This window comes from Oryzias latipes, chromosome 4 (genome assembly GCF_053564925.1).
Source record: "Oryzias latipes strain Hd-rR chromosome 4, Olatipes_Hd-rR_3.1".
Taxonomy (NCBI): domain Eukaryota; kingdom Metazoa; phylum Chordata; class Actinopteri; order Beloniformes; family Adrianichthyidae; genus Oryzias; species Oryzias latipes.
Genome location: NC_136240.1, coordinates 27,165,278 through 27,177,589, shown reverse-complemented (window position 1 = coordinate 27,177,589; position 12,312 = coordinate 27,165,278). Strand labels below are relative to the sequence as shown.

General features: G+C 42.2%; 1 protein-coding gene across 2 annotated transcripts; it reads right to left on the bottom strand.

Annotated features, from left to right (window-relative positions):
• Positions 1–9,219: 9,219 nt before the first annotated feature.
• LOC111946280 (antiviral innate immune response effector IFIT1-like) lies at positions 9,220–11,876 on the bottom strand. Of its 2 annotated transcripts, none has more exons than XM_023954428.2 (2): positions 11,673–11,876; positions 9,220–10,634 (listed from the first exon to the last, which is right to left on the bottom strand). In XM_023954428.2, the coding sequence occupies exons 1-2, from the start codon at positions 11,675–11,677 to the stop codon at positions 9,338–9,340; spliced, it is 1,302 nt and encodes a 433-aa protein (XP_023810196.1). In that variant the 5' UTR covers positions 11,678–11,876; the 3' UTR covers positions 9,220–9,337. The 2 variants fall into 2 exon arrangements, with proteins under 2 accessions (XP_023810196.1, XP_023810197.1); XM_023954429.2 differs by having other exon boundaries at positions 9,220–10,631; positions 11,673–11,875.
• Between the last annotated feature and the right edge of the window lie 436 nt (positions 11,877–12,312).

The window sequence follows — 12,312 nt, the reverse complement described above, 5'->3', positions numbered from 1 at the left end:
ATTAAAGACCCATTCTCATGAAAATTGCATTTTTGGTATTTTTACATGCATTAGTTTAGTTTAGTTTAGTTTATAGTTTAGTTTAGTTTATTTTTCCACAATGTGTCAGAGCAACAAATCCCCTCACAGTACAGAATGTGGAAAAAATACATCCCCGAAGCAGCTGCTAATTATTAGTGGTCCAGCATTTTATACAAGCATAAAAGTACAGAAGATGAGTGGCGGAAGGAAAAGAAAAGAAAGGAAAAAGAAAAGAAAATAATTGTATAAATAAAATACAATAATAGTATGACAAAATGATGGTAATATAGTGGACAGTGTTGGACAATAGGGACAATGAATTTGAACAACATAAACTCAGGTGTGTGGCCATATAAGTGTCAACAGAGAGAAATCACACACGTTATTAGGTGGCTTCGGTCGGAGCAGCATTTTTACAGTATGTTGACAGTAATGGCAATTTCATTTTCCTTTTAAACATGTATATTGTAGCAGACTGTATAACGTCATTGTCTAAAATATTCCAAGTTTGTGGACCTCTAGTATAGACAGAGAAGCTTGTACATTGTAACTTTCTGTTTTTGCCTTTTAGCATATGCTTTCCCCTGGTGTCATGGTGATAAGAGGGCAAAAAAAGTGGTATGAGGTCACACAAACGACTATTTAATTTATTAACAACACTGTACAACACGTAAAGAGTGCAGACGCTTTTTTCCCTGCTCCTGCCGCTTCCTGCTTTATTTGCTTTTTAATCATTTAATTAATCATTTTTAATTATTTTACCTCATCCACACATCCTAGAATATCAGACTGGTCATCCTTTTTTGTGACTTCCACCTATACAAATCACCTATACGAACCACAGCACAACGGCAACAACAACTACCTCCACCACCACCGGTAAAAGACTTGGATCCAGCAGCACCAGCACCACAACCACCTCCATCTAAGGACTCAGCTGCACCAGCATCACAACAACCACCGCCAGCTAAGGACCCAGCTGCAGAACCACAACAACAACCACCAGATGTGGCCCCAGAAATATCATCATCTGACCAGCTGTGGGCACCCCCTGCTACATCTACTCCCAGTGAAGACTCACTTTCCTTTTCGTCCCCCCCACTGTCACCCATGGCCCTACCTAGCCATTTTGATAGCCTCATTAAGTCAGGAATTAAGATGGCTCCCCTAACGCCTGTGAGCCTCACACCACACAGGAGCTCTCCTACCCCTCCAGTGCCCCCTCCTTATCCTTCACCCAAAGTCCCTCCAACACGTCCCTCATCCAAACCCCCTCCAACACGCCCCCTCCATCGTTCCCCCTAATCCCGTCCAGCTACCGCTCCTCCTGGTCCATCACCCAAACTACCCTCAACTCAACCTCCCCTGCGCGCCTCTAGACGTGCTATTCCCCAGAGCTACGATGAAACGGGCCCCCAGTGTCCTAGGAAAGGTTATGTCAAACTGGGGCCCTGTGATGAACAGCTTCCTTCTGGTGCTATACCTGTAGTTGCACCACGTAGAATGCAAAAAAGGGCATTCAGACTGTCCAATCAAAGAAATCTAGTTCATATCCCTTGCAAGAAGGTTTTGACCAGTCCCAAGGAAACTAATCTCAAACTTACTGCACTCAATGTCAGATCTTTATGCATCAAATCATTTTTAATCAATAATCTTATGTCTTCTTTTAATCTTGACTTTATGTTATTAACTGAAACTTGGCTTGACAAAAACACAGGAAACATAGTTCTAGTCGAATCAACTCCCCCCAACTACAAACATGAATCGGAAATACGAGAAAATAAAAAGGGTGGAGGCGTTTCTGCACTGTTTAGAGATAATATTACAACCCGCAGACTATCATTTGGTGTGTTTTCATCATTTGAGTACGTGTCCTTTAAGATTGAGTTAAAACAAACTCCTCCCTTACTCTGCATAGTTATGTACAAACCTCCTCAACACAGCCAAAGTTTCATTGATGATTTCACTGAAATGCTCTCAGTTGTGAGCACAGACTTTGATGGTCTAGTCATTACAGGTGATTTTAATGTTCATGTTGATAATGTCAATGACAGAAATGCAAAAGAGCTCAATGCTGTCCTTGAAACCTTTGATCTAATTCAGCATGTGAGTTGCCCCCACCCACAGCAGAGGGCACACTCTGGACCTGCTCATCACAAAGGGGGTTAATATTTACAATGTCAATGTGGTTGATGTCGCCCTCTCTGATCATTTCTGTGTATTTTTTTACCTGTCTTTTATTGTTTTACCTGTCTGTTGCTCCCAATCCACCGCCTGGCCCTGCAGTTGTCCAAAGGAGACAAATAAATGAGAGCACTAGGGCACAGTTTGTAGAAATGATAAACCCTGAAAACGCCTCTGGTGCCAATGTTGATGAAATGCTGAATGCTGTTACTTCTAGCATCTTGAATGTTCTGGATGCCATTGCCCTTATGAAGGTTAAATTGAGAAAACATAGACAGAAAGCTCCCTGGAGGAACGAGGATCTAGTCAGGGCACAGAAACAACAGTGCCGCAGAGCTGAGCGAAAGTGGCGTGAGTCAAAACTCCAGGTTCATTATGGAATGTATAAGGGGGAGTTGTACGCTTACAACCAGATCTTATTCAGAACAAGGGAAAGGTACTTCTCTGAAATCATTGGAAGTTGTAGCAGCAACTCTCGTGTCCTGTTCACAACAGTAAACAGATTAACTTACCCTCCAACCCAGCTACCAATAGAACTGGTTTGCACAGCTAAATGTTATGAGTTTGTTGTATTTTTTAATGACAAGGTTCAGGGCATTAAAAAAGGGATCAACTCCACAACACATATAACTTTCGAACGGCCACCTACTCACTCTAAGCTGACTCACTTTGTACCTGTCACTGACCAAACTGTCCAAGAGTCCATCGCCCGTCTGAGCTCGTCTACATGCTGCCTTGATGTGTTACCCACTAGATTTCTAAAGTCTGTCCTGAACAGTGTGTTGGCATCAATTACTCAAATAGTTAACATGTCTCTTCAATCTGGAACATTTCCTGAGGCCTTAGAAACTGCAGTCATTAAACCTCTCCTGAAGAAGAGCCCACTTGATCCCGTCTTGATCCCACTGTACTGAATAATTACAGACCTATCTCTAATCTGCCATTTTTAGGAAAAGTCCTTGAAAAAGTTGTCTAAAAAATGCTCACTGACTTTCTCTTATTAAACAATTCATTTGATGTTTTCCAGTCAGGTTTTAGACCCCATCATAGCACAGAAACTGCTCTTATCAAGGTAACCAACGACATCCGCCTGAACACTGATGATGGCAAAGTCACTGTCTTAATCCTGCTAGACCTGAGCGCTGCCTTTGATACTGTTGATCATGGGATCCTTTTGCACAGACTCCAAGACTGGGTTGGCATCTCTGGATCTGCCCTAAGTTGGCTCAAGTCTTATCTAGAAGACAGGTAATATTTTGTTCAAATTGGGAGTTGTGTCTCAGACTACATGGCCTTGACTTGTGGTGTGCCCCAGGGATCGATCCTGGGACCCCTTCTGTTCAACCTCTACATGCTGCCCCTAGGGCAGTTAATACGCAGTAATAACATATCTTATCACAACTATGCAGATGACACTCAGATCTATGTGTCACTGACAACAGGTGAATATGGGCCGGTGGATTCACTCAGCCACTGCCTCCAACAGATCAGTGCGTGGATGCAGAACAACTTTCTCCAGCTAAACTCAAACAAGACCAAAGTTATTATTTTTGGCCCACAGAAACAAAGAGAAAGTGTCAGCAGCTACCTTCATTCTCTGTCTCTTAAACCCTCAAATCAAGTCAGAAATCTAGGGGTAATCATGGACTCTGACCTAAACTTTAACAGCCATATCAAGTCAGTAACATCAGCGGCATTTTACCACATTGCCAAAATCTAAAACATAATGTTAAAGCCAGACCTGGAGATACTTGTTCATGCATTTGTCTCCAGTAGGTTAGACTACTGTAATGGCCTGCTCACCGGCCTCTCCAAACGAGCTGTAAAACAGCTTCAGTACATCCAGAATGCTGCTGCTCGAGTCCTCACCAAAACCAGGAAGTATGATCACATTAGTCCTGTGCTCAGGTCTCTGCACTGGCTCCCTGTACCTCAAAGAATAGACTTCAAAGCAGCTCTGCTTGTGTACAAGTCTCTCCATGGCCGCGCACCAAAGTACATCTCTGACATGTTAGTGCCATATGAACCAGGTCCTCAGAGTACGAGAATACATCTGGCCAAATCAATAAAAACTAAACTCAAAGCCGATGATTTTAACTATAACCTTTTTTTTTTTAAATATCTTTGTTGTGATTTTCAAAGCTTTAAACATCATCTTATCAACAGATTTCAAATCTGGCATTAAAAGTAATATAAAAATATGCATACACACACACAAGGATTGAAAAAAGGCACATAAATCAGCAGTGCGATGTGAAGTGTGGAGTGTGAGTCCCCATGTGCCATAGAAGTCAGAGTTCAAGGTGTTCAATTTTTCCAGGTCCTGTTTAGAAATAAATGTCTCTTAAAGACACAAAATGTCACAAGTTTCCATAAGTTTGTCTACAACTCTGCGGCGAGCTTCTTCCGCTCTGACCAAAAGCGCAGGCCACAGCAGTTGTATGAAGCAACACGTATTGCCATGGCGTGTTAAGGACCTTGGACAGCAACATTGCCCCCGCATTAAGTGAAGTGCTCAGTCCAACCACAGCAGTCTTTCGCGGCTCATAATTCCGCCTAACGAAGGATCCCTCAGCCCAAAGCTGACTTCATTACACTCAGCAGAAACTTTAAAAGAGCTGAATCGAGAGTTTGCAGCAGTAACCTTTAGACAGGTCACCTCACGACTTAACTTTTCCTTAAGATACAAACAAAGCCAGTACATCGGGGTCCAGAGCCGGGGCAAAACTTCCTTGTTGTGAAAACACTCACCAGCTTTGTCCGGACAGTTTTGATGTTACCGGGGGCTCCGATGCCGATGACAGTCGCGTCGCCGGTCACTTTGAGGTTCCTCACAGCTGGAGTTACCATGACAACGACAGACGCAGCCGCTCAACCAGACAGTGGGTGTTGTTTCAGATGTTATGTCATTATGTTTTTTTTTTACAAGTTACCAAAACCAACTTTTTTTGTGTTACAGGAAGAGCAGATCTCCTAAGAAGCGAAGGCAAGGCTTTACTGGATTGAGTTAAAATTACTTTTTTTTAAATAAATACTTCGCTTTTTTATTTTGTTGAACAGCCCGTCACCTCGGAGAGACCTCCCGGTATGTGGCGTTCTGGAGAAGATAATCCTCGGATCAACCTATATTACACTTCACGACAACAACAAAAACTGTTTCTGAAGTAAAACTGTGATTTCTTTTATTATATTTTATTAATTAATTGTTATTGTCGGGCAGGTCATCACCGGAGCCACAAACACCGTCCCCACAGCAAGTCTCCTGAGAGGCGAGAGCTGCTGCTGTGGATTTCTGATTGTGAACCTTCTTCTTTGAAGGATTGTCCTATAAAACTATGATTGCTAATAAACTAAAAACTTTTGCCTCCTTTTATCTGGTAGGATTAAAAAAAAAGCCACAAGAAGAGTCGAAGAGGAAACAACTGAATTCCTTTTATTTAGTCTTTTTTATCCTTTAAATGTCTCAACTGTCGTCTTAAATCTGCTCTAAAGTTTGGTTCTGCTGAGATTTTAGCCCCCAGATATGTGACACATTTACCGCTTTCTGTTGTGACAGTAAATAAAAACAGTCACTTATGATAAATTTCAGAAAAGTCATTTATGTATTTTAACTCTTTGTTCATATGTTTGTTTTTCAATTAAAGATCTCCATTTTGTCGGTTTACATTCTTATGTGGCCATCTCATTTCTAACGTTTTTCATAGAAATAAGGTTAAAAAATCTACAAAAATTTAATTTAATAATTATCCAATAATTATTACTTTGTTCAATGAAAGGAACTTGTAGTAGATCTTGCAACTACATTTTATTGATCCATCAAAGTTCTGGACCATTAAAGATTCATTTTGATGAAAATAGCATTTTTGGTGTTTTACATGCATTTTTCTGATGATGGACATATTAAGCTTAAAATTGCAAATTAAAATTGTGGTGAAATAGGAGTGGACCGAAAAATGTTGTTTGAAAAAGAGTCTATGTGTGATGTAGAAAATATTCTGGGTGGGCCACCAGCTCCCTGCTCTGATCCATCCACTTGCAGACGCCTTTGTTTTCCTCGTCTGAGCTGGCATCTGGATACAAACTGTACGGCTGAAATACTTCAATATTGCTCGCCATTTTTGTTGCACCGGTAATGTTAGGTTGGGGGTGTGAGGGGCTATAAGCTAACTGGAGAGAGTGTAAACTGGTGGATGACGGGATGTGGGGGCGTGATTTGTCAATCCCCCACACCCAGTAGTTCTTTTTAGAAAGAAGATCTCTCAGAGGTTTGTCTCTTTCTGCCAGCTGAGGGATGAAGTTTCCAAGCTGATTAACTGTTCCAAGAAAACTCCTCAATTCAGGGTGTCTCTCTTCCACTGATGACAGGATGTATTTTTCTCGACACACAGAAAGGTTGAGGTGTGTGAGATCAACACAAATGCGCACCTTGTCTGTTTTCTTTTTGGGTACCACCACCATGCCAGAACACCAGTCTGTTGGCTCCTTTATTTTGCTTATCACACTTAAGTCTTCCATGCAGGACAGTTCCTTCTTTACTTTGTCCATGAGCGGCAATGGAACTCTCTGAGGTCTCTTTAATGAGAAGGGCTGAGCATCTTTCCTTAACTTGATGTTGTATGGCTGCTTTACTTTGCCAAGACCGCTGCACAGTTTAGTCGCTGGTAGCTGACTTTTAGTGTTTCAATGATGAGAGTGTCTACTCGAGTAACTAACTCCAACTTGTGAATAGCAGGTCTTTTGAAGAGTGGGTGGGCAACTGTCTCTGAAGATTTCTTTGAACACCTGAAATGGTAAAACTGTGACATCAGCTCCTGTCTATTTTGAATGACACACTTTTGTTGTTTATGATGATGTTTACCATCCACGGCTCTCCACTGCTGGTAACACTAAGGCATTAAAATCTTCCTCCACTTCATTCAAAGTCTTCCTGACTCTCATGTAATGTCCCTTTTTCCCACATGCATGACATACTGTTTCATTAGCTGGACACTCACGTTTTGGATGGGGTGATGAACTGCCGCGCTTATGACACTGTGCGTTTGGTTTACTGTGTTGAGGCCTCCACGATTTGCTATGTTTGACGTCTGGATGTGATTTGGTTTTAAACTTTCTGCTGTTTTTTTCTGCTTTTGTAAACCCTGTCAACATGTTTAGCATCTCCTGGATGTGTCACCTTGCAGTGATGATTGCTGCCTTTTCACTTCCTCGCTCTGTCTTGCCATGTTAATAGCTTTATCCAGTGTAAGATCCGACCACAAGTCGATCACGTATGAGCTCATCATGAAGAGTCCCATAGTCACAGTGTTCTGCTAATGCATACGGTGCAGTAACAAAGGCCTCCACAGTCTCATTTTCTTCTTGCTTTCTCATGTTGAATTTTGCACGTTCGTAGATAACGTTTTTCTTCACTATGAAAAATCCTTGGAAGCCATCTCTCACCCATTGATACGTCCCTTGTCAGTCTGCCGGTATGTTCAGCATGACGTCATCAGCTTCATCACCCATGCAGTAAATCAACGTATTTATTTGATTTTCCTCCGAGCTTGCATTCAGGTTAGTGGCTATGCGAAATCTTTCAAACCTTCTTATCAACTTTTCCCATTCTTGCGGCTTTGAAAGTCGAAAGGCTCCGGAGGTTGTAGACTGAAGGTGGCGTTCGGCCCCGCGGGCACTTGCTGCGCTTTCTCATCTGCCATGTTCGAAATCGGCTTTTCCTTTCCTCTAATAACTTAACAGGACTTCTGACACCATGTCGTGTTATTTAAATTGAGGGAAACAAATAAGAGTCCAACTGTTTGCTTGTTAGGGCACTTTATTCGGACATTCGTTAGACAGCCTTCAACATGTGTCTCTCGGTCTTGCCACGCTTCCCGCTGCCCTCACACAGTCGTGACTTCATACCAATGCGACCCCGTAGTTCTTAACAGAATTCCATTTAAACAATAGCATAACACCACAACCCACTAAATCCGCTCACTGGAGTTAAAAGCCTGACTAAAAAGATGAGTTTTTAAAAGTGACTTAAAATCACTGACGGTTCTGGCTGACCTCACAGAGAAGTGGAGAGCATTCCAGAGTTTAGGACCTGCAACTGAAATGGCTCTGTCTCCCCGAGTCACAACTGATATAACATTGTCGGGGATATCCAAACGAAGTCTTGAAATCATTACGGGATGGCGACGCGGCCATCTGCGATTCGCGTTTTTAAGAAATATAGAAAAAATAACTTTTTATCGAGCGATTTTCACAAAATCTCCCGCACTTGTCCTTAGCATAATTTTACAATCACCTCTGAACTTCTGTCGTCCTTTGACTTCAAGAAAAGGCCGCCATCTTGAATTTTTCTGAAACAGCACCTTTACTACCAGATACAAACGTAAACTTGCCGTTGGGATTTTTATCGATCGTCTCGAAACTTCTTGGGCATTAATAGCAAGCTACTGTGGCAAAAATGTTGCAATTAGAAGTTGTAGATATTGAACGGCTTGGGCATAGCGAGCTAGTAAATGTGGCGTAAGGTTTTCAATGGAATACTGTAAAAATTGAATGCATGCATCCATGGCTGGAACTGAACATAATGAAAAACACTGGATACGGACATATAAGGAATGTGGGCGTGGTTAGCAATAAATCTCTCTTGCTCAGGACATTCAAAAGTTTACTTTTTGGATTCATCTAAAAATGACGTTGATCTTATCGTTATCCCCAGGTGACCAAAACATAAAATGGTTGCTATTGTGATAAAATCAACAGAAAAGGCGCCATTTTGAAGAAAATGTGTATTTTCTCTTTTATAAGTTGATGATGCTAGCACTTATAACAGCATTAGCACAACTAGCATAGTTGGCATGTGCAGCTCTGACTTGCATTGATAAAAGGTGGGTGGTGATATATTGAAAATAGATCGAAAGATGATTGGAGTGGGACATTTTTTTGTGTTGCCTGGAAGAAGAAAAATTCAACCCACACACTGCCTATGTAAGAGTTTAAGAAATTCAAATGATCAGAACAAAGTTTTGTTGGTTAAATGTTTATTAAGGATTCAGTCGTGTGAGTTGAGGAGTTATTCCACAGGATCAATACTCTAAACTATCAAATGAAACAGCCTATGTTGGTAAAACGTTATTCAGAATCATCTTCTGGCAGGTTTTTCCAGAAACTCCCTGATTTCTGGGCACATCCTGCTCCTTCCTCTCTCACATATTTTCTGGAGCAATTTGACGCTTAGTTTCCCATAAAATGTACTGTTTTGAATCTCTGCTGACTTCATGTGATACCGAATGGACTCATTACTGTCCTGACAGTCGAAGTGGAGGTATTTGGCGTAGTTGTAGTATAGCAGCTGCTTGTCATCAGAATCCAGTGCTCTGCTTGCGAGCAGGTCTTGGAACATCTGGTATGCTATCTCGCGGCCCTGACTCGACTTTGCCTGCACACATGCCAGGTCAATCTTCTTCACAAATGACGTGTCTGAGTAGAGATCAACGACCTCCTCATGCAGCTTTATGGCTCTCTCAATCGTACGTTGGTCTGCTCGATCAGCCGTGAACATGAGGACTTTCCATTTGTAGCAGAGTGCAGCGCATCTCTTCAGGTAGCGCTCATCAGGATGCCGCTGCAAGGCCTCCTCTGTCAGAACGATGGCCTCATCCAGCGAGCCCAGCTGCCTGTGCAGCCTCAGGAGGGGCTTCAGGCCACTGTAGCTGCTGACAGGCTGCAGAAGGATCTTCTGACCCAGCGTCTCCGCCTCATTTTTCACTGATTCTCCTTTTCTGCCTCTTTCCTTAAGCTCCACAGCAGCCACGTACAGATTCTCTGGATCCTGCTCTCGGGCTGTTCTAATTTCCTGCAAGACGTCATCACTCAGGCCTGTGTCCCAGTACTTAGCAGCACTGGAAAGTGCAATCACACGACTGGACTGCCACTGCACCATGTCTGGCTGCATCTTGAAGGATCTCTGAAAGTAATCTGCAGCTAGCAGCTGATTATCTTTACCAAATTTCATCAGAGTCCAAGCTTTCTCAGCGTAGATCTCTGGGTGGAGCTCCTCCTGGCACGGAGATTTACTTTTGAGAGCTTCAACCTTTGACAAGTAATCTTGACTCTTTGCCTCTTCTCCAAGATGATGGTGCAGCCAGGCTAGATTTCCATAGTTCACCATCAGCCAGGGACCCTCATCTTCCTTCTTCAGCCGCTGTAAGGTTTCTGTGGCCTTTCTGAAGTACCGATGGGCTTCTTTGCTAGAGCCGAGCTCGTAGAGGACAAACCCCCACAAGTTGTAAATGGAACCCAACCAAAAATTTCCCTCATCTGTGCCAATGTCCTCAAGCTCGACCCTCTTGGCCAACAGCTGTGATCTGGTGGTTTGCTTGACCCAGGTGAAGTGACACTCCAGGGCCTCCAGTTTGGACAGAGTCTGAGAAGAACTGCTGGACAAGAACAGACACCAATAAGACAAAGAGAAATGTTCAGACACCGTCACAGAAACAGAAACGATTACTTTGAGAACTTATTGTATTTTGACTGATGCCTGATCACAATCTTCCACACCTGTCATTGCATTCCCTTTGACACTCCTTTGTCACATAGCCAGGGGCGGGCTACAACAAATAGAATTTTTACAACAATGAAACTGTTTGAAATATGTACATTTTATCCTTTCATTTATAATGGTCTTCCACTCTACTGTTTGCCACCCTTCCAAAGACTTCTGCCCTTTTCTTGCCCCCCATAAAAACTCTCATATAAACTCTTCCAGGTCCGCCACTGCGTATCCCACACCTGAAATCTTCCTCTACAACATTCCAACCTGCTGCTATGGTGACAGCAGTCATGTTGTTGGCTTAGAGACACTGAGAAAGAGACAGGAAGCAGAGCTGGAGGTAGCAGAGATGAAGATGTTGAGGCTTTTTCTGTGGGATTGACCAGGACAAATACTGTAGGATCAGGAATGAATCCATCATAGGAACAGCTCATGATACATGTTTTTAAGATAACTCTGCTAACCTTAAGAGAATGGCCAGTAATTATGTTAGTTAAAAGTCAATTTTCCTATATGAGGACTTTGGGAGGTTGTCATTTTAAGCCACTGACCAACTGGTTCCTACGTGCGGCTGTTTCTGTTGCTCTTCGCTCCTCCAGGTGATGGATCAGCACATTTCACACACCAAGGTGCTTGACAACAAATCAGACTTTAACTTTAAGTTAACTTTAAATATGTGCTGCCAACAACAACAGTAAGCCTTGGAGCTTGGACGCACTTTAAAATATGTGCGGGCAATGCAGCAATGCGCATCTTGGCTACATGTTTGGCCAACATGAATTTCCATCATTTCTAGTGCTGTTTGCACGTAAATACGTGTAAATAACATCAGCCTAACATAAAATTAATAAAGGAAAAACAAAAACTAAGCTAAGCTAAACTAAACTAAACTCATGTCAAATAAAGTAAAATAAAAATCGCGTACCTCATTAGGATCTTCCTGTCTTTTGTAGATATGAACTCTTATTTCTCCTCACAACTCGTCTTCTCTGTGGCGCTGCAGCTCCTCAGTTTCAGCACCTTTTTATGCGCGCATCCGTCTATGCGCTTTGGGAGCTGAGGGAGCTTCATCACGTGAAGTTTGCTGAGTGGTGACGTCACTTTCCCGTAAGCAAAACTTTTGTCTCTACTTTCCAGAATTGAAACTTAACTCTGCTGAAACCCAAGAAATGTAAGTGTTTGATTTGGACTTGTAAAAGGTTTATTCCAAGCAATCCGAACAAAAAGTTGACACATTAACTCTAAAGCAAACAATAGGCAAGGCAATGCGAGGGGAGTGTATTTGTATAGCACAATTCACACAAAGTAATTACACAAAGTAATTCAAAGGGCTTTGCAAAACAGGAAAATGCATTAAAATCCCAATACATAATAGTGCAAAGATTAAAAACATATTTAATCATTATAAAATTTAGTTTAAAAGACAGTAAAGAGGAAAGGACAGAAACAGATGTGGGGATAAAGACCCTTCAGTTGTATGCACGGCTAAATAGGAATGTTTTGAGGCTAGATTTGAACCTTAATACAGTAGAGGCCTGTGTCACAACCTCAGGGAAATTGTTCCA